Source organism: Epinephelus lanceolatus, chromosome 18 (genome assembly GCF_041903045.1).
Source record: "Epinephelus lanceolatus isolate andai-2023 chromosome 18, ASM4190304v1, whole genome shotgun sequence".
Lineage (NCBI taxonomy): Eukaryota > Metazoa > Chordata > Actinopteri > Perciformes > Serranidae > Epinephelus > Epinephelus lanceolatus.
The window spans coordinates 35,126,370-35,153,483 of NC_135751.1; the positions used below are offsets into that span (position 1 = coordinate 35,126,370).

The 27,114-nt window shown below is 43.3% G+C and overlaps 1 protein-coding gene across 3 annotated transcripts in view; it reads right to left on the reverse strand.

Moving 5' to 3' along the window:
• Positions 1-27,114, reverse strand: part of grin2ba (glutamate receptor, ionotropic, N-methyl D-aspartate 2B, genome duplicate a) — a 200,652-nt gene that overhangs the window by 139,197 nt on the left and 34,341 nt on the right. For all 3 annotated transcript variants that reach the window (XM_078161815.1, XM_078161814.1, XM_078161813.1), the window contains exon 4: positions 14,521-15,177. In XM_078161815.1, the coding sequence (XP_078017941.1) occupies positions 14,521-15,177 (657 nt within the window). The remainder of the gene's footprint in view (positions 1-14,520; positions 15,178-27,114) is intronic.

The window sequence follows — 27,114 nt, forward strand, 5'->3', positions numbered from 1 at the left end:
ATGACTGCGGCATCATCCATGTTATGTCTTGCCTCCTGCACGCTCTACCCAGGTGCCGCCCTTCGCCAAAACCAAACGGACTATTTCCAATATGTGAGAACACTTCTGACATAGACAATCTCCTGTTGAGTGCTACATGTGTGAAAGGGAAACTCTGCACCATATCCAGACCTGAATCTTTGGACCTTGTCTGGAATTCATTTTAGAAAACAGCTCAAGATTAAGCAAACTAGACCTGGAAGATGAGGATAAGGCACCAAGGTTCTGCCTGATCCCTCAGTTTTTGTTTGCTTGTCCATTTTTATCTGCGGAGAATTTGATATTTGACATTGATATTATTGTAGGTATTGTATCAGTGTTGGAAGTTCCAGTATCATGACAACACTACTCACTAGTTTAGAGTTTTGCACAGCTTTATCCACGGTCCCACAGCTCACTCCACCTGCTACTGGTCAAGAAATTGACATGATCACTGGGATTCTTTAGATGTGTCCTTTTGGCCCATTATCTTCCAGTTTATTTCCTTTATTTACATTGCACTGTATTTTTTCATTTGCTCATTTCCAAATCACTCTGAGGATAGACTTGCTGGAGGATTTATGCACTGATATGACCAGACAAGCGGCTGACTCACACAGTCTGATCCTCCTTTCTCAAACTCTACTTCTCCACTTGCACGCTCTGGGCCGAGTGACACTGAACAAACAGACTTCAAGTCTCAGTGAGTATACAGGTATCTCCCCTCGGAGCCATATTCACAAGCAGTTTGAGTTTGTTCTTGTATTGTCATGACCCTTATGATAAAAGGAGGCTTGAAACGGATGCACAGTTTAATAGTGGATATATTATATTATTATTCACGACCATGCTCATGAATATTTAAGAGTATCACAGTAGAGTAACTACGAATAATTCCATAGTTTCTAAACTGAAATGTATTGTCTAGGTGTTTCTTAACAGTTAAAATGAACAGATAATAATAATTGTGTTGCAAGTAGGAATTACAGCCATTGATCAGTTAACTACAGAGAATATTTTTGACCATCTATGCACATCAGTCGAGAGGTTACTTCTGCTGTTATATAGTTTACTGCACTGTGCACCATTCAGGACTGATGGAAGACAGATAGTAAGCTACCTGCTTTAATATGCAGAAACATAGAGCCCAATGCCTATCCTCTGGTCTCTCCTGGGTAGCTGGCCTTGGACGCTGTGCACGAACCAGTCAGGTCAGGTGGGAGCCAGCTAGCGGTGCTGTTCATTCAGTGATTAGCGCTAGTAATGCCATGTCCACCCTGTAGTCTCCCCTGAAGTCACCCCAGTGAGTTGGCAACTCCATTTTAAGCTGCAAACCCCATTTAGCATCACTGTTAGCTCTGTTAGCACCATCAGCAGTGTCAGCACAGCTAGTGCTGCTAACACAGTTAACAATGCTAAAGGGTTTTGTGGCTCAAAATGAAACCGCTTACAGACCAAGGCTATACACAGGGGAGACAGGAGGGTGGCTGCCATGTTTCTGCAACAATGCCCGCCCGCCAACAGGATGGAGTTATCAGCAGTAATCGCTAAATGAGTGGGACCACTAGCTAACATAGCTATCACCCGACCTGGGTGGTGGTGCGTGTGGAGCAGGCCCTAGAAATGTTGCACAGCCTTAATTATGATTCTTTCTATTATGAATTTTTGATCCATGGAGGTTTTATATTTGTAAAACTTTCCTCAAGCAGAAAAATTTGTTTTAAAAATCTGTGATGTCGTCACAATGTAAAGTCTACGAGCCGAACAAAACTCCAGCGAGAGAAACACTACAGCACATATTCACCGGGCCACATACCGCAGAAGCAACTCCATTGGAATATATAGGCACCATCTTGGCAGTCGGTATCTAGGCAAGGCAGGTTAATTTATATAGCACATTATTGTAAGTTAAACACATATTATCTAGTTATTATTATAAATCTATGGTGCAGAGCGGGCAAAGCTAACGCTAACAATAACCAGCACTCAGCAAAGCCAACCGAAAATAAAAAGGCAAGACATTTACATTCACCACCTCTAAATGGATAGTGCTTTGAAACTAGTAAATGGAGCCCCAGACCAAAAGGAGAGGCTAGTGTTTCAGGTTATTTTACATTTTTCTGTTTAAAATTAACCAGTTAGTTTCTGATTAATGGGTATTGGGCCATCAAAAGCAAAATCAACCATCGACACCCCTAGTCGCAAGGCACTCTAAGAAAATGCATGGAGCCTTCTAATCAGATATTTATATCGCTGGCATTTAAAAGTGCTACATGTAATGTGCAATGGCATTTTAAAATCAAAATATCACGAAATGAATTATTGTGATAAGCTGGTATAATCAAACAAATGAGAGGTATGATGAAGAAACACGATCTCTTCCTCAATCTTCTCTTGTGGAAAACGTGGCATTTCACGTCCATTTGCATTGGAACAACAGCACCCTCCTTCTGGGTTGTGCTATAAAACTGAGCCAAATCTGACCCAGTAGCACAAACTATAAAACCCAATGCAGAGGCTGCCAAGCTTTCCAGCGATGGTCTCATTTGTTTACAGTGATTATACTAATGAAATAGAATGAATGCTGTTCTGATTTATGGACGTGGAAATACTACTTGTATAACCTTTAAATGACTTACAGCGAAGACAGAGTGAAGTCTCACTCAATTATATTCTCACGGGAAAACACTGGGTGTTGTAAGGGCCGTGACTGTTTGTTTACAGGACATGTCTCACCACCCATCACCAGAGAGATGGAGGTTCAGAACTGGACAGATGTAAACGGTGTGAAGGGGAAATGGTTGTGTTAAAGGTTAAAGAGGTGGGTCTCCAGATTAGGCAAGGTGGAGCAACACGCCTTTGATCCTTTCATGGTTTAGGGCTGTGAGGCAGCAATTAACCAGTCCTAAATATGTACTTTTTTCCATCCATATCTCCTCCTCTCTCTGTATATACTGTATGGAAAAGCACTGACTCATCTCAGCCTATGAATAGATAGAGGTCCATTCCCTCTCCACCTCTGAATCAGGGCGGGGGCTGGTGGAGATAAGGCTAATAAGGGTCCCAGCAAAGGGCTGGTGTAAGGTTCACGAGGGGATAACTGGGGAGGATGGATGTTGGAGACGGGGAGGAAAAGGCGGAGGAGCTGCTTGTAGGTCTCGTGATGGTGGTGGTGATGTAGGGAGAAGTGAAAAAAGGGAGGGCGAGACTATTTATGTCTAGAGGTAAAAGAGAGAGGAAAGGAGAGCAGAGATGAGGATGTTGCAATGAGGAGGAGGAGGGAGGGAGGAGGAGGCTGTGAGGGGTGTAAGGGCATGTCCAGAGGGAGTGAGGAGACGTGAGTGGAGGGCTGGGATGTAGGGGAAGGTGTGGCTGGTCCTGTACCAGGGGGACACAGAGTGAGAATGAAGGAAAAGAGGCCAAGCAGAAGGAACGAGGAGGGAGGGGTGAGAGTGAGAAGACGTCTGAACCAGAGAGGAGGGAGGTGAGGATACATGGGTAGAGGGAGGGATGAACTGTTGTTGCTGTTTAGCATGCACTGACAAATTCTTGTCTGTTCTACTGGATCCTACCAAGGGATGCACCGATTTATCTGCCGAACATTGGTATCAGTTGATATTTGCCTTGTTGACAGCTATCGCCCTATCGGAAAATAAGATGACATTCACTGATGTTTTTCTGTTGTGTCACATCAATTTTTCACAGGCTAAGAAGCAGGGCTTGAGACTAATGGCGTCCCCTCATCAATAGAAAACATGTTTGGGACGAACAGAGATCTTCCTGGGACACTCCTGGGACAAAAGGACACAGTAAACTCACTTTCATCAGAGGACGCACCCTATTTCTTCCTTGATAAAACCACATTGTGATCAACAAATCCATGTTGCAATCAGCAGGGGGAGAGCTAGTTAATGTTACCTGTTAGCAGTTGGTTGCTGGAACTCACAGCTAACAGAGGTTGCAGTGAGTTACATTATTATTATTATTTTTTTTTTTTTTAAGATATTTTTGGGGCTTTTTAGCCTTTAATGGATAGAACAGATAAGCATGAAAGGGGGAGAGAGAGAGAGGGAGTGACATGCAGCAAAGGGCCACAGGCTGGAGTCAAACCCGGGCCGCATGGCGCCACATGGGGCGCCTGCTCTACCACTAAGCCACCAGCGTCCCATGAATTACATTATGATGGGTTCAGGCTCTGTTCAGTAAAAATGACTTTTTGGCAAAGTTTCTCTTCATCTGGAAGAGTTGTAAAATGTCAAGTGGATGGATGAAAGCTGATTCAGAAGAATGCAACACTATATAAACTAAGAAAGGATGGCAGGAGAAATACCCGCACACCAAGTCAACTGAGCTGGACCGACACAAAAAAGCTTCACAGGCTGAGATCAATGCCAAAAGAAAAAGACAATTTATTCAGATCCATGCACAAAAAGTAGGGTGCTCAAAGTGCAAAAAATAATAAAAAGTGGTGATAGTCAAGGACTGAAACATTTGCTGCTGTTTTTCATCACTTTTTGTTATTTTTATATTTTTATCATTTTTATTATTTTTTTAGTAGTATTTTTTGCACTTTGAGCACCCTTCTTTTTGTGCATGGATGTTCTGAATAAATTGACTTTTTTTTTCTTCTTGCAACTCCAGCTCAGTTGACTTGATGTGCGGGTATTTCTACTTTCATCCTTTCTTGGTTGTCTGTTATACCGACACGCTCAAGATAAACTTTTTTGTTGCCCCAAGTAGGCACAGCTTCACAGCAGCCCTAAGACTTTACATTATACACACGACAAGTTTATGTTTGCTGCTTATTTTGCTGCACGTTTTTATCTGCTAGCTTAATATCTGATGTCAACCCAGTACAAGATCATATCAGTCTGATAACTCTCTTATCCCCTCAAAAAAACAGTTCAGTAACAATAGCATTATTAAGCAGATACAGCAAATAAGTTTTATTTTGGTTTTAACTTTCAGTTCATGGTTTTAAGTTTAAGTCTATTTAAATTTCTGTTTATCTGGTTGGAAGCGAAGTCAGCAGCACTGCAGTGAAAATGGACCGTCAGTTCAGCACCAACTGAGAGATGTGACTCTGTATTGCCAGATTTCGCAAGTGTGTTGCTGAGACAGAGACAGGTCTCGAACAAAGTTAATCTTCTCTGGATCTGAAAAATGCAATTTTAGTGTCAGGGCGTTAGGGGGATACGTGGCTTGTGAAAACAAGGTCCAAAATTTACTTTGGTGACTGTGGGGCCAAAGAATCGATCATAATCTACACTCACGTTCACTTTTCCCATTGGATTAAAAAGAAAGAAGTGAGCCGTCTCAGTTTATAAATGGTCTTTGTTATAATGTTCTCATAATATAATGTTATCTTGTATAATCTAGTTTTTAGCGAGAAGCTTGAATAAATACAGTTGTTTGAAGGATAAATGTGTTGAAGTTTTCACAGCAAAATAAAATAGATATCAGAAAGGGATTGATAATATATTATATATAGGAAAAAAGGCTTTTGAGGCAGTTCTGTATCTCTTTTAAAAGACTTTTTTCATGTGAAGGATGGTTATATTGAAGGTTGTTTCATATGATTTCATATGATTAAATATGTGCTCATTCAATAGCGTAATGAAGGACAGACTGAATGGCTTTTAAAACAGATCAGTTCTTTTTTTATAATATATAATGGAGATTTCTTTGGCTCCCCGGCACAAAACGGGGATTAAGGAACAACAAAAACAAGATAAACATCCAAAAACACACACACACACACACACACAAACAGCAGTATCGGTTTCGCCATCGGCCAAATTGTTATGTTAAACATCAACATTGGCCCAGAATTTCACAATCAGTGCATCCCTACTTCTGCGGGCATCTGATCACGGGGAGAAACACAGAGAGGAAGTGGAGCAGGTAGGTGGGGGAGCAGGAGCAGGTACGACGGAAAGGGGAGCAGGAGGGTGGATTCACACCTCGACATCTGGTGTAAATCTGTACGTGTGCCTCCTGTTAGCTGCCTCGGGATGAACCAGACCTCGGCCTCGCAAGCCACATTCATAAAGAGAGAGAGGGAGACATGACGGCAAATAAAAGAGAGCATTAAAAACATGGAGGGTGCGAGAGTAAAAAGGGGGCAGGTGGGGTCAGCTCTTTAAATCACAGCTATCTCATCTCATTTCCAATGATTTCACTAAGCCCCTCTAAGTACACATAACCATTGTAACTGTCGGCGTTAATCTCGTGTATGGGAGCAATCTGTCTACAATGTAAAGCAATAGAACGGAGGAGGGAGACAGAATTTGGAGATGGAAAGAGTGAAAGCGAGACGGTTCAGGGCGGGTGAGGTATAGAGAGAAAGTTATGGAGCGAGTTTAAAAATGGCCACATTCTAAATGGCCGGAGTAAATTGAGACCAACGGGGTTGGAAAATAGGACACATAAATTTAGGGCTCTCGATATTTTTCACTACCTCTTCCTCTCCCTCTCCCTCTCTCTCTCTCTCTCCCTCTCGATCTTTCTTTCTCCAGAGAGGGGGAACACACACAGTGGGTTGTCACATTTTCAAAATCAGGACAATGAGACGGTAAAAAGAGGCTAGTAGTGGGACATCTCCACCATAGGAAGTCAGACATTACCGAGCCATGATGCACCAAGAAATGCAGTTCACAGGTTCTGAATCTCTTTCTATAGAAGTGGACTGTGGATGAATTACTAAACTGACCTACTAGGCACAAGCCCAGGGGCCCAAAGTGTCAGCCCCCCCCCCCTGCAAAATGTCTACAGCTGTAAGTATTAACAGATTAGTTGTCATCTTCTAATTGCCAACTAAGTTGATAATAGATTAATGGGCTTGAGTATTAAAATAAAAAAGTAAATAAATTCCAACTTCTTAATTGTGATTATTTTGTGTTTTCTTTGCGTGTTCATGACATTAAGCTGAATATCTTTGTGTTGTGGACATTTGAGGACATTATCTTGGGCTTGGAGAACACTGATCAACATTTTTCACCATTTTCTGATATTTCAAAGACCAAACAACTTTTCACTAGATCAAGAAAATAAGCGACAGACTCATCGACAGTGAAAATAATCTTCTCAAATGAACAAATACAGACCACAAACAGACTCAAAATGACCACAAAGAGATGTAAAGGAACTGCAGAGACACGAAATAACTACAGAAATGGGCAAAATGACTACAAAGAGAAATAAAACAACAAAATAAGACACAAAATTACCTCAATAAGACCCAAAACAACTACAATGAGACACAAAACACCTACAAGTAAACACAATTACAACACAAAATTAAATCAGTCCATGATGTAAACATTTCTCCCTAGCTTTGTTGTTGTTTATAAGTTTTCTATAAAGAACCATTCAGTGTATTTTTATTCTATAACCACCTCTTAGTATAACAGTTAGTGGTGTTAGTGGCGGATGCACTGGATTCAACGTGACTTCACACACACAAGGAATTCACAGGAAACTATATGTGCATGTACTCGAGCAAAATTCTATTAACTGATAACAGCCTCACTGTTTTCTGTTCAGTCTCTTTACACTGTATCAGATCTGTATTTTGTTAGATCTAAAGCAAACAGAACAGTTCCTACTGCTGCTGCTACACATTATAAGATTTCAAAGGGCAAATTACAGGGTGGATTTTATTGTGAAAAAGCCCCAGGAAATGCATTGCGTTTGTCACAGAGGTTAGCGCTAATCGCTGTCATGCAACAGAATGGATGTGCAAAACATGACAGTCATCTTCTGTCAGCAGGGTGTAGATGTTAGATGGAGAGCTGCAGACGACAGGCTGCACAGATCATACGTGGACTCCCGCTACCGTGCTGTTGTTTGGAAGACAATTCACGCCATGCACGGCACAAAATCTGATTGGTGTTGGTCATAGCATGATGATAAAAAAAAAAGGCAAATTACTGACTGACTTCTTTACCAAAGCAACTTGGGGTTGTTTTGCTGCTCATGTCCATGAAATCATGGGTACTTAAAGAAAGACTTCAGCCACAAAACGACCATTTGTATGCCCCAAATTTGTGAGGAAAACTTTGCATGCCTCCGTGGTGAATGGAGATTTCATCCATTTAATAACTTTCCTACCACTCATGGTGTAATCCAAGTCTCATTTATCTGGTCATGTGCTCAGTACCTCTCAAACATATGCATCTTTGCTAAAATGTTACAATTGTTTTATTTTTTAGGATGTTTTTTAAGGTAAATTTCCAGGTAACGTTTTTGCAATTGAAAACAACCCTATGAGAAGGTGCCAGAGACACACACACAGACAGGGAAAAAAACTAACTGAGAAACACCCGGGAATAAAACTTGACAAAGGGAGCAGAGGAAAAAAAGAAAAGAAAGAAAAGCAAAGAACATATCCGGGATAAAAGGATAAATCAGAAAGCTGTTACAGGGGGTTTACTGCGCTTTACTGGACACAACAAAATCCATGAATGAACCGAACAATTAGGGGAGAGAGATGAGAAAGAGACAGGAACAGAGAGGGACAGACACTGAGAGAGACGTCAGGCACAGGAACACTCGCTTTTTAATTCTCTTATCGTTTACAAATGCTCCTAATTGCGTCTATGTTTTAGCAAGGACGCGGTGCTGCCAAGCCGAACAGCACATTACATTAATAGAGTACAGGACCTCAGTGATTACTACAACAATAGGTGCTATTGTAGGACATTAATTGGGAATATAAATGCAGGAACATTTATGCTCAACTCACTGGACTAAAACCCTCAAGAGGATGCGGAAAACAGGAAATGACGCCGATTCAAGTCGATTTCTTTGTGACTAAAAAATTAAAAAAGGACCCCCCCCCCTAAATGTAGCATAAACATAAACACAGAGGACAAGGGGGACATGTTTCTTTGGAAAATGAGGTATGGACATTAATTGCTTCACTGGATTCACCCCTGTGCGGTGATTAAATGGTTCAACTGGCTCACTTCACACAAACGCGCGCACACACATCCTCCACAACAATTATCCCTGGACACAGTTCAACACCAATTCCACACTATCATCGAGCCTGTTTCCTCTGAAGAATTAGCACACATTTGCCCACACCGACACGCACACACAGGGACGCTTGTGCTCAGACACAAAATCGCTCTTTCTCGTCTTACAAAAGGCTCGAACACCCACGGGTAAAACGACCACATTGGAAAGGATGAAAAGCCTGAATTATTTGGGCAAAAGTTAATTGATCGCATCCTGCTGTTTTGTTCCTGGAGACGGCTGCCAGTTACACAAAAGATGGCAGGGAACAGATTTGTTTGTGTGGGAGCGCCTGCGTCCCCGTGTTGATGTGTGATGATGATGTTGCAGCAGCACTTTATCGCGGATCCCGTTCAGCATTTCTTCCATTATGTATTTAATATTCATGCATTAATTGCCCCTTGTAACACATGTCTTACCATATATTTATGAAAACACATGTGTGTGGGCGTGTGCGTGTTTTTATGTGTCTGCATGTGTGCAAATGTTATTATATTTTCCCTCAGGTCATCAGGGTTGGCTGCTTTCCCTTTTTTCATTAATTGCTGACAATCCTACATTTAAATCCCGCGCACAAGTGGATGCTATCTCTCCCCTAATCTGCAGCACAAGCAGCCTCCACTCGTAGATTAGCCCGCTGTTCGTATTATGCGGTGGCCCTGGGGGTGATCGGCGACAACTACAGCTATTTGTACCACAACAAAGCCATACCTTCTAGACAAGCTGAGGAAAATGGCTCACCATGTCTTGATAATATGAGCATTAGCCAAAGCTTTAGATCACACTGATTGCTGCAGTCCAACAGACACTGTAGAGGGACAGCGAGCGGGGTGGTGCTGGAAACCACTACAGACAAAAGACTGGCAACCACAGCCATGTTGGCTAGGTAACAACACACACGCAGATGCACAAGGACACACACACCCTTAAACTGTTGGATGCTTTCCCTCTCCTTTCTCCATCTCCTCCTCCTCCTCGATCTTGTCCTGTCTTTCACAGATGTGAGTACAGCTGCACTCTATCCATCTTTCTCTCCCCCTTCATTCCTCCTCCATTTAGGCCGCGATTTCCTGAGCAAAGAGGCAGCTTCTCTTATTCTTGTAATGTTGGATGGATGGCGATACACCTGCTGCTGCACTCCCTGCAAAACACACGCTCTGTGTCACTCTGCCTTTCCGTCTCTCCTTCTCTCTTTCTCAGCCGCGCGGCCATGCACTCAGTGCACTCATCCTCTTACTTACCGCCCCAACCCTCCCTCACTGATCTTATTCATTGATATAGATGTGAGTGCCCTTTGCCTCCATCCATCTCCCTCCTTTCCCTTCCTCCTCCGCCTTCTTCTTCATTCCTTGTTAATACCGGAGCCGCCTGGCTTCCTCTTCCCATCCCCTCATCTATTTAACTCTCTTACTTTCAGGCTCATGCACAAGTTCACTTTTTCTCTGCACTAGCAGTAACTACAGACAGTCCACAGCCGCTTCCCACTGGCAAGCTGTATGCACAGATGCAGCCACTGTGGTAGCTGTAGTCCCACTTTTTATTGCTGAGCTACTGCTGCAGTTTGGCTCCGTCCCCATGAGGAATAGTACTAAAAAAATCCAGTTTTGTTCTTGTTAAAGATGTCAGAAAACTCAGAGAGACTTGTAAGGCTGATTGGGAGACACTTGTGCTGCAATACTCTAATTTCTAGGCTCTAATTTTTTAACGCCAAGTCCTGGGTATGATGCTGGACTGGACTGGGGGACTGTATCTCCCACTGGCGCATAATGCTGCGCTTAGCTTTGTGTTTCATCACCACAAATACCAAGTAACACTCCTTGTAGATGCATATGTGAGCAGAAAAATGTCATTGTGATTCTGATTCAGCCTCACTCTTCACACGGCACAACAGCAGTCCACTCCAGAGGGTACACTTTATGGAATTATCTTGTACCGTTCCTCCAAATTCTTTCCCTATTCAGCCCGCACTAAAAAAATCTAAATGCTGTATTCTCCGCCTTCTGTGTCATTCCCTGTTATCATCCTTCCTTGGATGTGTAATGAAAAAGGAGGGGGTGTCTTGCCAACTGTAATAGCAGAGTTTGGCCTTCGGTTTTGACGGTGTGTATGTGTTTGTGTGTGTGATGGAGCGGGGCCTTAAGATAAACACCTCATATTGCAATCCCTATTTCCCAGTCTTTGTCAGTCCATTTTCTTGAGATGCTCGCTCACAAGAAGAAAAAAAACATATACAGCACAATTTTTCTTAAGCCCTATAACTCGACCTTTCGTTCTATCTTTCACAATTACTCTCTATCACTTTTTCTCCATCTCTGCGGTCCATACAGAAGAAAAGTTTTCTCCCCTTACTCTTTCTTTCCCTCATTTCTCTTTATCTCTCTCTGAATGTACCGCTCACTTTCAGAGACATTTTCCCTCCCTCTGTCTCCTCTTCTGCTGTTGACTCTGCCCTTGTCCTCTACCCTTATCTGTCCATCACCTCTACAGGCAGCCCCATCTGAACCCCACCTGATCTGGCAAAAACCCTTCTGCTCCCCGACCTGCTTTCACTTAAAGTAGAATTTCTTCCACCCAATCTCACCCTCACTATCTCAATTCCTCCACTTTCCCCATGTCCCTCTCTCTCTCCCCTCCCTCTGATCCCTCTCTATCGTATTTTCGCCACTCCATTGTCTCAGCCCATTAGGCAGACACAAATCCGTTTGGAGACTGAGCCTTAGCGCAGCCCCGTCCTCGCTCTCCAGGGCCCCCGTGCAGCCAGGAGGAAGCTCTCAGGAGAGGCAGACTCTGGCTTGTGGCCGGGGAAATCCATTTAAACCTCTGCCACAAAACACTGCTCTTTCCTGCTGCCTGGTGCACTTAGGGCACGTGTGCTTAATGAATGATACTGTCCCTGCACACACACACACACACACACACACACACACACACACACACATAAGCACTCAGGCTCATGCATTCCTTAACTATCCCCCCACTGCTTCCTGTTTACCTCCTCCTCCAACCAAATCACCAGAATAAAAACAAATTTCTGCAACCCATGGATACCTTTTATTTGTACGTTGTGTAGCAGAAGCGTTGAAACTTTACATCTCAACAACGCTGTGGTCAACATGTGGTTAGGTTTGGGCACAAAAACCAGTTGGTTATGGTTAGGAAAAGTTCATGTTGTGGCTTAAAATACCCGCTTTTGGTGGCACTGCCTTCGCTGGAAAAGCAGCAACGTCTCCGTTAAAAACAATCGCTTTCCGTGGCAGGAAACGCAGAAATGTCTCTGTAAAATACAACCCCTTTTTGTGGCACTATTCTGGCAGGAAACGTAGCAATGTCATGCATTTTTTGTGACATTATCCTCAGTGGAAACACACCAATGAGTCGCTCAAGTGGTCTTCAGCTTGGCAGGTGTCTTGCCTCTGTGTCACACCATCCACCATCCCCTCCAACTCCCTGTGACACAGTCAGCCTCATACTACGTCACTAGAAATGCTTATATAATATGTATGAAAGATACAAATGCAAAGTATCAGTTTGCACGTCCTCTCACCTCACTGCATTTTTCCATGCAGTAAAACACAGACGTACATTTTCACGTCACATCGTTAGTGGGGTTGGAGGTTAAAGACACCTGTAGCCACAGTTCAGGGACAGATATTTAGATATTTAAGAAAGTGTGTGCATGAGGCTGTGAGAACATGTGTGTACTGTACAGCAGTTTTTGCATGAGTGCTTGGAGGAGCGCTGTTTTAAATGGAAGTGGACGCTTCCCTGCCATTTCTCTCCTTAGTGCTCTAATGAGAAGTAACAGAGAGAAGAGCTACAGTGGTGGCCGCTGGCCTTGACGTGTCACTGCGACTCGTGTCTCCACTGGTACAAAAACCTGTTGACACCAGAGGGTCAGCGGACAAACTGGAGGGTGATGGGAGACGAGATAGGACTGAGATTTTATGGATCTTGATAGCTCTTGATCGCCGAAGCCAATGTCAGTAATTTAATAAAGGTTTCCCTGAATGAAGGGCACATTAATTTCTTTCCTTATTATTTAATACAGCTGTATTTATGCACAAAGTACCAAATGAATGAGCTGATTTTGTGAAATAGGGTCCAAGCCCAGATCCCAGGCGGGCGCAGATAAAGCAGCAGCAGATTGCTTTATCCCATTAGGCAAGGCCTAGTAAATAGGCAGAGATCTAGCTCTCTGTTCTGGTGAAATCTCCAGCTGATCCTGTCACTGGCATCAGCACTGTTGGCAGTTTGTCTTTCAAGTCAGACACCCCAGCTTACCCTGCCTGTGTGTGTGTGTGTCTGTCTGTCTGTGTGTCTGTCTGAATCCAGTGTTAATACTAACGCAGTAATGGCGGTCGAGGATGAGATGAGAAATCCTGTGCTGCAGCCAAGTCAGTCAAAATGGCGTCACTGTTTTGGATAAACTTGAAGAGGACAGTGCAGTGGGCTCAGGTTATGCATGCACATTGTCTTGCTCTCAAGCAGGTAACGATTTTTTTCTTTTTTGATTAATCATTTAATTTAGTCTATAAAATGTCAAAAAAGTTGAAAGATGCTCATCACAATTTTTCAAGGAGTCCAAAGTGACATCCTTAAATTGCCTCTTTTGTCCAACCAACAGGCCAAAGCCCAAAGACTCTTCATTTACTATCATAAATGACAAAGAAAATCAGCAAATTCTTACATTAAAGAAGCTGGAGGCAGCAAATGTTTGACATTTTTTGTTTGAAAAATGACTGAAACAATCAATCGATTATCAAAATATTAACTAATTGGTGACTAATTTTCTGACAATCGATTAACTGATTAATCATCTAATCATTGCAGCTGTAGTCAGCACTAAGTAGAGCCCCACTGATTTCAACAAGTGTTTAACTTGAGAGAGAGAGAACATAAATGAGTACAAATCACAAAAGAGCATATGGCAGAGATGCCAGAAAAACAAACAGCAGGAGTTTAAACTCTGCAGCCACTGCTTTAAAAATATCTTTCTTTGATGAAAAGACCTCTGTACGGTGACGTAATCTATCTGTGACAAGCTTTCACAGAGAGTGACAGACACACAGCGAAAATTGACAGCAAAGTGCAGCCAATCGAAATGAAATCCTGCAGAGATCCAAGTTCACAGAGCGGCCTTGTAAGAACGAAACAACATTACATCTGATGCTACGGCAGCCATTTAATGAGCAGGTCTGTTGTCTATGCTGCACTCCCAATAACAGAACTAAACATTTAAAATGGAGGTTTTTAAGTGTAGTCTGGCATCATTTTGTAAGAGTTTATTTTTATTGAATTAAACATTTTTTGCAGTGGCAGCAGTCACAGGTAGGTGCTGGGCAAAACTTTCCATTTACTGTTTCCAAGTTGAGTCCCCTCTTTATATTTTAACACTCAAAACCACCCACACACACTTCTTTGCACGATCACTGTAAACAGGGACAACTTTTTGTTTTGTGAGTGCATCTCTGAGTGTCCTACCTTGGCAGCCATGATCATGGAGGAGCCCCCGCGGACTCCGAGGATGGGGATGTGTGTCTGCGCTGAGATGAAGTCGAGGATCTGGGCGATGGCCTCCTGGTCGGTGTCATCCCCAAACACCACGCCCTGCAGCCAATGCTCTGTCATGAGGTCACAGATGCTCTTGATGATGCTTTTAGGGTCCGTCTCATTCATGGTCAGCACCTCCACATTGGGCGCCATGTGGAGGAAGTCTTCCTTTTCCCGAGCCCCAGCCAACGCCACCTCGCTGGAGTTGCCCACTAGGACGACAGCAATGCTGAGGCCACGCAGGATGTTGGGCAGCGCCATGTGGTGGGGAGGTGGCTGGGGGATGGGGACGTAGTGGCCGCCACCGCCTCCCCCACCTCCTCCGCCTCCCCCGCCCTTCTCTCTCCGTGAGTGGCAGGCCGGGGGCAGGTGGAGAAGGCAGAGCAGCAGGAGGAGGAGGGAGAGGCAGTGAGAGGTGTTGGTGTGGCGGTGGAGGGATGGAGGTGGGGGTGGATGTAAGGGTCGGACTCGCCTCTCTCGCTCCTGGGCGACTGAGGGGGCGGAGGAGGAGGCCCCGGCTTGGCCGCGAGGTGAGGAGGGGCTGCGACAGCCGCAGCCAGGCATGGTGGAGGAGTGGGAGAGTAATACCTGGAGAGATGGAGGAAGGAAGATGAGGAGAGGAACAGAAAGAGATGGAGATAGCGAGAAAGTAGGGGTAGGCAGAGATTTGATAAAGCAAGATAGCAAGAGAGAAAACAAAGGGAAAAAAGATGGAGGCGGGAGATGGAGAGAAGGAGACAGAGGTTAACATAGCACCATACAACATTGATTGAATAAAGTGAATTGCCAAGAGGCTACATGCATCATATGAATCAGTGCATATCAATGTCAGTCCACAGAAATGGGGCACAGAGGGGAGAGAACGAAGGAGGGGGAAACCTTGTGGAAAACAGAGCTTTAAAGACACAGAGGGATGACGGAACAGGTCACACTTGACACACATAAATAGTGCATAAACACACACACAGATACACAGATATGATGGCGTTTAGTTTACACATAATCTCACATGGATCAATAATTCATGTGGAATGTTCTGAAGCAGCATTATGGTATATATTATGGAGGATATAAACTCTCCCTCCAGATGAGATTCTGGCTTCTTGACAGGGAGAGGACTGGGAGAGGAGGGAGGAGGGAAGGAAGGAGGGAAGGACGAAGCCAGTCGTATCGAGAATGCAAACGAGAGAAAGGGCAGATGGAGGAAAAAGACGGCTCCACGCCAACTCTGACTGACTGACAAACTGTCTGGGGCGAAATGAGTGACACACCAACCCGAGATGCAGACAAACTGACTGACGCTGAAATTGATTACATGATTGACGGCGGAGGCGCTCGGAGCAACTCGCAAGACTCTGATATGATACCCGCCCTCCTCCCTTCACCCCTATTGGCCTAGTTTACCACTCACAGCAGTTTGCTGTCCATCCTTCCACCTCCCTCCCACGTTCTACTTGACCATATCTCTCTCTCTTCCTCCGACTCCCTCTTCACTGTGCTTATTTATAGAGCTTTTCATTAATGGGGATGCAGAGGAGAGGAAGGGCCATGTGGGCCGGTGAAAGAGGGAGAGGGGAAATGAGCAAGATCCAGAGAAGACAACAGGAGGAGAGAGATGACGACAGCAAGGTGGGACAGCAAAAACACAGCTGGAGACAAAAAACTGCAACCAAATTGCCAGAAAAAAATGTTGACATTGTACGTTTCTGCAAAACATGGATATGTTACATTTGCACATCATTATGTATGTATGTATGAATGTATGTATATATGTATTATGATTTATTGAAACTTTGCGTTTCAAAAACACTAAGGTTCACATGTGGTTGGGTTAGGGTTAGGCACAAAAACCAGTGGGTTATGGTTAGGAAAAGATCATGTTTTAGCTTAAAATACAAGGGGTTAGGGGGGACACAATCCCTACTGGAAACAATGCCTCTGTAAAAAAACAACCACTTTTCATGGTACTAGCCTGGAAGGAAAAACAGTGATGGGTCACTTAAAACACCCACATGAAAAACAGCCATGGGTTGCTAAAAACCATCCACATAAAAGGTACTAAAAAGCTGCAGGAAAAACAGTGACCTGAAAAAACACCCATGTTTGGGGGCTAAATATCTGCTGAAAATACAGCCACAGGTCACTAACAAACATCCAAATTTGGGGGCTAAATAGCAACTAAAAATGCAGCCATGGTGTGCTTAAAAGCATCTACGTTTGGCGGATAAAAGCTGCTGGAAATACAGCTATAGGCAGCTAAAAACACCCAAATTTCAGGGCTAAATAGCTGCTAGAAAAAGAGCCCCGGGATACTAAAAGATACCTAGGATTGGGGGCTAAAAAGCTACTAGAAATACAGCCACAGGTTGCTAAAAAACACCCACATTTTGGAGCTAAATAGCTGCTAGAGAAGCAGCCACAGGTCGAAAACAGAAATCCCAGTTTGGGGGCTAAATAGCTGCTGTAAATACAGCCATGTGTCGCTAAATAATACCTACATTTAGGAACTAAACAGCTGCTGGAAACAGTCATGGGTTGCTTAATAAAGACCCCTGACTGTGGACTAATAGCCACTGGAAAAACAGTCATCTATCACTAGAAAACACCCACATATGGGGGCTAAACAGCTGCTGAAAAAGAGCCATGGGTCACTAATAAACACCTCCGATTAGGGGGTAAGAGCTGCTGGAAAAACAGCCACAGGTTGCTAAAAAAATGCAACATTTGGGGGCTAAAAAGCTGCTGGAAACACATTGATTTCCAGCAGCTTTTGTAAATACAGCCATGGATCACTAAAAAACACCCACTTTTGGGGGCTAAATAGCTGAAAGAAACAACCAGTGCTGTTGTTTGCTGGTCTCAGACAGTGGTCTGTTGCAGTCTGCAGCAGGGCAGACGTCTCACCTAAGTGTCACACCATCCACCATCCCCTCCATCTCCCCATGACAAAGTCAGCTCATATATTAAGTCATCTGTGAAACAGCAATATAATGTATTTAACACACTGCTGGTTTGCAGAAACGTACAATGCCAACATTTTCTTCTGTCAACTGGGCTGAGCACAGACATAAAAGAGGCTTTCTGAGAAAGATGTGTGTGTGTGTTCTCTGTATGTTTACATCTGAGTGTGTAGGAGGGCATGTGTCTTCTCAAGTCTATCAGCATATAGTCAGTGTAGGTGTACAGTCGGTGGGAATAGATGTTCACTCTGATTTTGTGGGCAGAGACACCCAGGACGCTGGGGGTGTAGTTGCTCATAAAGTTGTTCTGAGCGGTGTATTGTGTGTATATCTCATCGATGACTGCCTTTAACAAGGCAGATGGAAGGTACAACAAAGAAGAACAAAAACACTGAAACAATAACCGCCCCGCGTAGCTGACAGCTAATAAGACAGGAAATGACAGTGAGGAAGAAAAAGCAAGAGGGAGATTGAGAGAGGGATAAAGGGATGTATGCAGAGATGACAGAACAACTTCTTTAGGGAAAACTAATTGCTGGAGGTTCGTCAGCTCTAATTACAGGTCCCTGTGTTAATAGTCGATTGCACACCACTCTCGAGGAAGGATGGAGAGGTGGGAGGGAAGGGAATGAGGGAGGGATGATAAGAGGCACGAGGAGACAGAGAAGGGGGGGGGGGGGGGGGGGAGTAGGAGGAAACCGTAGAGAGACAGAGAGTGTAAACCATGGAGGACCTTGGTGAGACACCAGAAAGATGAGAGAGAGGGATGGAAGAGAAGAGGAGGAACAGGAAGAAAGACAGAGAGCAGGAGAGAGAGAGTCAGAGTGAGACAGAGAGAGATGCCCTCTTTGAAATCTGGACTTCTCTAGCAGCACTCTGTTTCCATGGCAACAATTAAAATAGGCCTACATGCGCACACATACAGACGCAGTTGATGGACACAGAGATACACAAGCATACACACACACACACACACACATTTTGCAATAAGCATTGATCATGTAAATGCATGGATGTTGTCCGCGGTGCCGCTGGCTCTGCTGTGCATCCTTAAAGAGGGTGGATTTTACACACAGAGTCCTCTCACGCACACATTAGCATAGGGACCTCTGACACATTCTAAACGTGAACTCACACACACACACACACACTCTTTCATGCACTCGCACTAAACTCCCTCTGCCCATCTCTCCCTGCTACACACACTCGCCTGCAGCCGTGCACACACACTCCCGGGGTACAGATTATATTAGCCAACGCACTGTGTAACTCCAATGATCATTCAGAGAGATGAGGCCATTAAAAAGTCCCACAGTGAGTCAAAGCATGTCTCATAAAGAAACACAAAAGGCGCGTATTAAACTGTAGATTACACGAGCGAGGTTATGACACTAAATGACCCCATTTCCCCATCAGCCAGCCCACACGTCTCACCCACCATTTGCTCTATTAGCCACACCAGCGCACACAGCAGCCGCATCAGTTACACATGGGTGGACCGCAGATAGCCTCTACCCGCCCAAGACCCCTGAGGTCCAAACCCCCACGTGCACACTTCCTGGCTTTTCCTAAAACCTTTTTGTTTTTTTAATGGGAGCCGTTTTGTGAATGCACATGCACAAACAAATTTAACAATGGGAAAATTTGTGCGTTTATTCAATGGTGTGTGTGCACATTTAATTAAAAAGTCATTTGCAGGAAAGTGGTTCATTTAAAGGAATTTGTCTGCACTTCTCAGTGATCTCATACCCTTTCTTTATTTTATTTCTGGGTTCAGTTTTGGGTGGAAAAAAGAAATCACAGATGTTGGGTGACATATATCATAAAATAAGATGAGAATAATAATAATTTAATGTTTTAAATTTTAGTCCTCTTTCTGCCAACCTTGTGTGACGGCTGTCTTCTGTGCCACCTGAATATGAAAGGTGCTTCAATCAGGTGCGTTACTAACAGGCATGTTAACTGTAGAGACATGCTGCTCAATCTTATGAGAATAAGCGAAAAATAGTCATTTAAATTGTATTTCCTGAATTACCTTTGTTTTAAAATATGTCAGTTTCACATGTTGGAAATGGCTCGAAATGAAAACGTGTTGCCAAATCAAATTATTTGAAAAAGCGCATGGTTATTATAGGATGTGCGGTTTCAGGACGGCAGGTTGGGTTCGGCCATAGGCACAGATGGCGGGACAGGTGTGGTATTCCACGTCTTAGTTCTGGTTCGGAAGCGGGTGTTGAAAATCAGACCCGTGCAGAACCCTGGAGTGTGTTATCAAGAAAGAATAAAATGATCTTGTGTGAAAATGAATCAACTATTGACTGACTGATCATTTATATGTTTTCCAGGCAAAATGGCAAAAATTCATTGGTTCTATTTCCTGTTTTTCTTGCTTTTCTATGATCGAGAAGAGATATAAAGTGAGTATCTTTGGGTTTTGGACTGTTGGTGAGATAAAACAAGACATTTTAACACCCCTTAAAACTTGGTTTCAAATTCTCTCGAATCATCTTTTTAATTAATGACTAAATAAACAACAATTCAAGATACTGTTGAAAAAAAGCATCCTTAAGAAATATTTATTAAGAGTTTACATTCAAACACTGAGCTAATGTGCCTCATCAGGACTGTGTGGGTGTGGTGTGACCAGGTTTGATTGACAGTAGTGGCCTGGCAACATAAGCAAAACAGCCCACCGAGTGTCATCAGATTCAAATATTACTAAATCACGATTAGTGCGTGGAAGTACAGGACATCACCTTTCCGCAGCTGAGCCCTGCCCACCTTAAACTGGTGAGAAGAGCTCAGAGAAAAACACAAGTAGGGACATCTCTAATCTGAAATAACCAAGTGTTTTTTGGTAGAAAACTGTGTCTTCATGTCGGACCCTATCACACGTTGTGAGGCTGATTGAACTGAAGTGTCTGGAACTTTTCAACCTGGACCCCATTCTCTATTATATATGTTTTTTGCATCTAAGAGACTAATGGGAACTAGTTGTTGAAATTGGTCCAGTATTGAGTGAGAGCGCTGCAGCTGCCTCACAGGCTGCAATGTAAGCACTTGGGTCAATATGTACCATCAATGTAAGTCTACTAACAGTGCTTGTTTTGCCACTGACAGGCTCAGATTGTTATGTTAGTGTCTGACAACCTGATGGAAAGGATCCCAACAGAGACGGACCTTTTTACTTAAGAGTAAGATCATTTTGTTTAACCAGAAACAGCCCTGAAATCGCTATCATCAAACCCACCAGACTCCATTCAAATAAACAGTAATTTTAGCGTGTATAGAGGCAGCAAGTTTTCACATCTAACTGGGTGAAATAAGGGTTAAATTCAACCAAACCAGAGTTGGATATTGTTGGAACAGTGAAAAGACGAACTATGGCGGCTTTTGTTAGCTTTATTTTGTTTCAGTCATCTTTTAATTAAGTGAGCTTTACAATGATAAATTAGTGTTTATTTAAATTGAGGTTTGGTAGGTTGTGCAGTAGCGATTCCGGGGCTGTTTCTGGTTAAACAAAAAGGATATTGCTCTTTAACAAAAAGGTCTGTCTCTGTGTGGAATCTTTCCATAATGTTTTAGACACCTGAAAAAAAACTTCTTTTACGAGGCATAAATTGGTACTAACATACCCAGAGTGCACTGCAGCCTGTTTTGCATCTATGGCTGCAGCCCCCTCGCTAAACACTGGACCAATTTTGAAAATTGTTGTTGTCATTTGTCACTTAGACACAAAAAACATGAGAAAATAGGCTCCAGGTTGAAAAATACTTGCCCCTTTAAGATGTCACCATGAGCTTTGGGAACCTGTGATGGGAATTTTTTGCGTCTTACTGAAACTGAAAATTCTTAATGCTGAACACACTTTCCCTGTTTTCTCTTAAAGAATACAAAGCTACATTTACATTCAAACGCAGAAAACTTTCTTACTTATACAGTAGGATTAAGGACATGCATTTCATTTTGTACATTTTATTGACTGGTTATGACTGCTCCAGACTTTGTTAATGTACAGATGCAACAAGGCTTCAGTCAATTAGGTAAGAACACCGAGTTTCAGGTAGTTACCCACCCCAACCAAACAAAACCAGGTACTAAGTGGGCCCAAATGGACAATAAACGGGTTAACGGTCATTAATGAACGTCAAGGCTAACATGGCTCATATTGCTGTAGTGCAAAGTTGACAGAGCAGGGGATATGAGGCATGACGCAGATATTACAGCTCTGTAATTGGCTCCCTTCTTTTTTTCTTTCCTTTTTGTCAGCTATAAATCAAACAATTACAATTAGCAGGGAGTCCACAGTGGATTTCTGCATGTGTCAAATATAGACCAACTATTAGAGGGCAGGTTATGATGTGGTCCTGTATGTATGAACACTAGCTACACACACACACACACACACACACACACACACGCACACAATCAAGGAAATTGGCTTTCCAGTCAGTCAAAACATCTAATGTTGTTGGTTGTATCAGTCATAGAGATGTCTGCCTTCTCTCTAATATAATGGAACTAGATGGCACTCAGCTTGTGGTGCTCAAAGAACCATAAAATACATTTGAAGAAGCTCAACAGCAATGTCTCTTTACAGAAATCACGACCCCCGTCCCAAGATAATCCACAGACCAGGGTTTCCCACACATTCATTTGTGGCGGCCTGCCACAATAGCAGGACGTTGGAATATACTGCTCGATTATTCAAGGCTCTACACTCTTGGAGCGCAAAGCCTATTCTGGGCACAGACGGAGCAGCAGGACGTAGAAGGTGCAGTGAAAGTGAAACTTAACTGTTCGTTAATTCACACAGAAATAAAGCGCTCTATTCCTTAAAACAACAGCACTTTTATTCTAGTATTGTCCAGCGGTTGTCTAGCTGTGTTCTCACGAAAGCCCAAAGCCTGCGGTCCAGCTCTGGGTCTGAAAGTTTGCACTCACTCACCTCTGCAGCACTGTAACACTTGTAACACCCACGTTTTCTCTTGTGATGTAAATTTCAGCATGACATCATCATGCAGGGATGTGGACATTTCAGAGCCAATGGCAGCTGAAACTGCTACACAAACTAAATTAAAGGAGCTATATGTAAGAAATCTAAAGCAAATAGTCATAAAATCCTCCTAATATGTCACAGAGACTAAGGAATAATGTTCATATAACATACTGATCTCACCGACAACAATAGTACAGCCAGAATATTTGCATCTAAAATTTTTTTTTGCAGTCTGCAAATCATGTTTATGTTCTGAATTTGTGTTTTGGCCTGTTGCGCCACCCACCACCGTCTACCAGTCACGCAGTCAGTAGAGTCTCAGCATCAGTTACAGTTACGACTGAGCTACAGCAGCACGGCAAGCAGCATTAGCAGTGTCCCAGTACATAGCATTAGCAGCCAGCTCCTCATGAGCTGTATCCCGGCAGCAGCGTTAGCAGCAGAGAAGCCGGACTTGCTCGAATGGTCCGCTGGAAAACCGAAGATCAAGGACACGGCGACGCGGCCCTGCCACAGCAGCCGTCCGTGGGCAAACAAATCAGTTTCCAGCGTGCCGCTGTCCAGCAACCTCGAATCTGTAGGGGAGGGTGGGCGGACACGACTTACGGCAGTATTTTGAATTTGAGTGCAGTAACCGTTTTGGCCACATTCTTACATACAGCGCCTTTAAAATTAAGATCATGGGGTATTTTTCGAATATAAATTTATATTTGTATAATACCGCGCTAAAAGTCTGCATGTGTCTGTTCTTCACGAGTTAACATAGTTTTCACATGACATGCATACTTGTTTTGGTCTGTAAGGAACACCAAAGCATGGGTGCATCTCGCGGCTTAGCACGTGCTACATTTTTAACTGCTTACATTTGCTAGTACAGCTTGATTATTTAACTTGATTACTATGTCTGTTTTTTGTTCATCAAATTTGAAAATAAAACTGGACTGTGTGGCCACACATGGACTGTAAAGCTTAGTGACTTGGGGTGTTGCTACATGAACCCTCCAGTGGTCAGTGCGCAGTTACACACAGGTGTCCCCATACTGCACCACGCTGTGTTCAGACAGATGTCATTCAATTCTATTCTAAATCAGATTTGGGTTTCATAGTGTTTCTACAACTCCCCTCAATTTGCTAACTGTGTAGGTGTAATAAGGTGTGTAGGTGTGGTAAGTATTTTCCAACAAGTTAAGATACTAATGTGCCAGCTGCTGCATTCAGTAAGTTTTAATAATATCATTATCTTTTACAGATTATCTGGTCACATCCCTGGTATTAAATCAACGTAAAAACAGCTGCTTGGCTGAAATATTGTTGATTTGCCGTGAAAATTATCTGTTTAATGCCATTTTTTTTAACTGTGTTACAACCGTAACTCACACTGACTCACATGTGCTTCATTTGTAACATCGGACAGCGTCAACTTTCGGGTTAATATCTATCAAAAAAACTTTAAGTTGTTCTTAATAGCAGACATGTTGGCTGTTTGCCTGAAAATACTACACATGTGGGCAAAAAATCTCTCTCTGTGATCTCTCTCGGATTTAACCTTGGAGTAAAAGAATAAAAGGTGAAAAATGTTATAATGATGGCGACTCATTAAGAGCTCCACCTGGGCTGCGTTCACAGACCTGAAAAACCCTCCACATTCAGAGCCGGGGACACAGAATGATGAAGAATACACAGAATTATCACAAACACAAGCTGTTCTGATCCAATTTCTGGAAAGGGACACTGCTGCTGAATTTTGTTTTGTATTTTTTCAGCCCTTTGAGCACCACAAGCTGAGTGCCATGTAGTTCCACTATGTTTGAAGGCAGACGTCTCTACAGCCAATATCTCCAACTCACACCAAAACAATTTAGACTGATAAATAACACCACAGGTAAAAAAATAGGTTTTTGATTTTAAGGATGAACTGCCCCTTTAACATACGTGACTGAAATGCATTCTGCTCTTACCGCAACATATTCTGCTCTGGCAGTAATAAATCCACACAGGACAGGAAGCATTACTGCCGAGAATGGTCTGTGTGCTCGTGGGCAGCAGGAATGTGTGTGTGCAGTTGATGAATTTGGTTTGAAAGGTTGTGAACAGCGCTAGCAGTGCCGTGCTCTCCCTAATGCATTTTTAGATGTGACATTTATTTTTTTTGTTCAAACAAAAGCCAGCAGAAAAATGGAACCTTAGCGCTAATCTTCGCCGACGAGATGTCTTTGATTTGAAATTGATTCGACGGAGGACAGCACCTGACAATATTAAAAACATTTTTCAGTCTGTGGTAGCGTTTTGAGAAGGCGAGCCCCTGCTGCCCCGGGGATGTGCCCAGGCCACGGAGTGGGTCACCGCGCGGCATACTGATGAGAGGAGAAATCAGCTGGATGCTGGAGTCACTGCCAAAGCTTCGATACGTGAGAATAGGAAAGAAATGCTGGTCTAATGTGTGAACTCATTATAAACTGCTCTGATAAATATTCATGCAGCCTGTCTGTGCAGCCTGCTGTGGAGGTGGAAGGTGGTGTGTGTGTGTGTGAGTGTGTGTGTGTGATTATGTGTTTGGACCTGTGTCTGTACATGATGTTCTGAAGCAGCCACTCACCAGCCCCCTCACCAAAGCAGACCAGCCAGGCTTTGCAATCACATGTTCACCGAGGCTCCGGGACCAATCTATTGGCATAATGGTGTCTATTTCCAGAAAGAGGGGACGTTGGAGCGCCCATCGCTCTCTTCCTCCCAGATTCCCCCTCTTTCTCTTCTTTTCATTTTAACACTATTTATCTCTTTCTCTCTCTGTTTTATCATTTTGTCCCTTCGAACAATGCCTCCTCTCAATTCTCCCACTTATCTCTCTCTTGCGCTCGCACTCTCTCATCGCCCTCTTCTCATTATGTGGTAAGTGTCAGGTTTGTCGATGGTGTTATTTGCATGAAAACTGGAGGACAAAGGCTACTGGCAATTTTTCACATTTACTGCCTGGTTTGATATTTAGGAGGACAGCAGAAGATGGCACGGAAGGACGATCTCTCCATATCTCTCTGGATGACTTCAAACCGTCCATGGTGCGAGTACATTATCCTAACCGCTAAGTCGGGCGTGCTGCAGTGCTCTTCTTTTAATTGAAATGAGAATGTCATGATGAGAGCCTCACGTATCAGAAGCAGCAGCAGCAGCAGAAGAGGAGGTTGAAAAATGGCCCGTTACGTCAAAGGCGCGCACACTTGAGGCTACTTACATGTCTAATTCTTTAGTCAGTGCAAGCTTGTTATTCCATTACAAGAAGTGAACACATGAGGAGGAGCCTCACGTGTGCCTTTTAGGACTATTTTTGACAGCTCTATTCTGATGCTGTTGACTTGTTTGGCTCCACATTGTGTGTTTCTTTGTGTTTCAAGGCTAAACCCTCAGGTGGCACTTTGCCCTGACCCAGAACAAGTGCTGACAGGTGATGAAAGAAAACGTTACCTGGACAACCTCTTTGGCCGCGTGGCAGCGAGAAGTGGAGGCAGCTGATCACACGCTCACAACCGAGGGAACAGACTACCCAGGGCCTAAAACTGAAACACTTGTTGTTGCTTTTCAAGTCTGGCATCAAAAAATTGTTTGTGGGGTTATTTCTCTTTTTTTAGTTTGAAAATTTGGCTGTTGTTGAAATGCAAAAAAAGCTGAAAGCAGATCGAAGCAGAAATGTCCCCAGACAGATTTGGAGTAGAGGACAGAAAATATTTAGTGTAATTCATTTTCCTAAAATGAGTATGTGGACTGCGGGCTATGGATAATTACACGTACAGATGTTTGGTATATATGGAATAATTATGGCAGGAGGCAAGCAGCGGGGGGCACAGTCACGGCCTGTGCATAAGGTCTATGATTACGCCTCTGCACACTTTTCCTACTTTATTTAGAAGTCGTGTGTGTGTGTGTAACCGGATGCACAATGTTGTATCCTCCAGTCCCTTGCAGCTCTTGTACGTGTCTCTACTCCTGGTCTGCAGCAGCCATGATGAACTTTGCAGTCACCGACAATCTGCTGAGAGCCAGTCCATGTTATGTTAGGCCATTTTTGCGTCGGACAAGATGTGTTTGATATTAAAAGTGAAACTATGTCGGCCTTCCTCTACAGCTGCTGCTGCTCCGGTGAGAGAGTCCTGCTCAAACACTCATCAATACTATCCACAGGTCTATACTTTATTTTCCAACTCAGTCTGGCAGGAGAACAAAACGCGCTTCAGGCCTCATCTGGAACAAATTATTGATTTAAAACTTTTTGTTTCCACTTTTTTAAATTATGCACATATATACAGTAGGTAACCAATATTTATATCAATTTGAATGTTTTAATTCATCAAATTTTACAAGGGTGTAGGGGTATGTAGGTATATGAATTTGCTTAAAGGTTAACTCCGGTATTTTTCAACCTGGACCCTATTTTTGCAATTGTGTCTAAGTGACTAATGGAACAACAATTTTTTTAACTGGTTCAGTATTGAGCATCAGGGCTACAACTGGCAGCCACAAAACAGACTGCCATGTAATCACTTGGGGCAATTGGGTAATGTCAATTTATGTCTG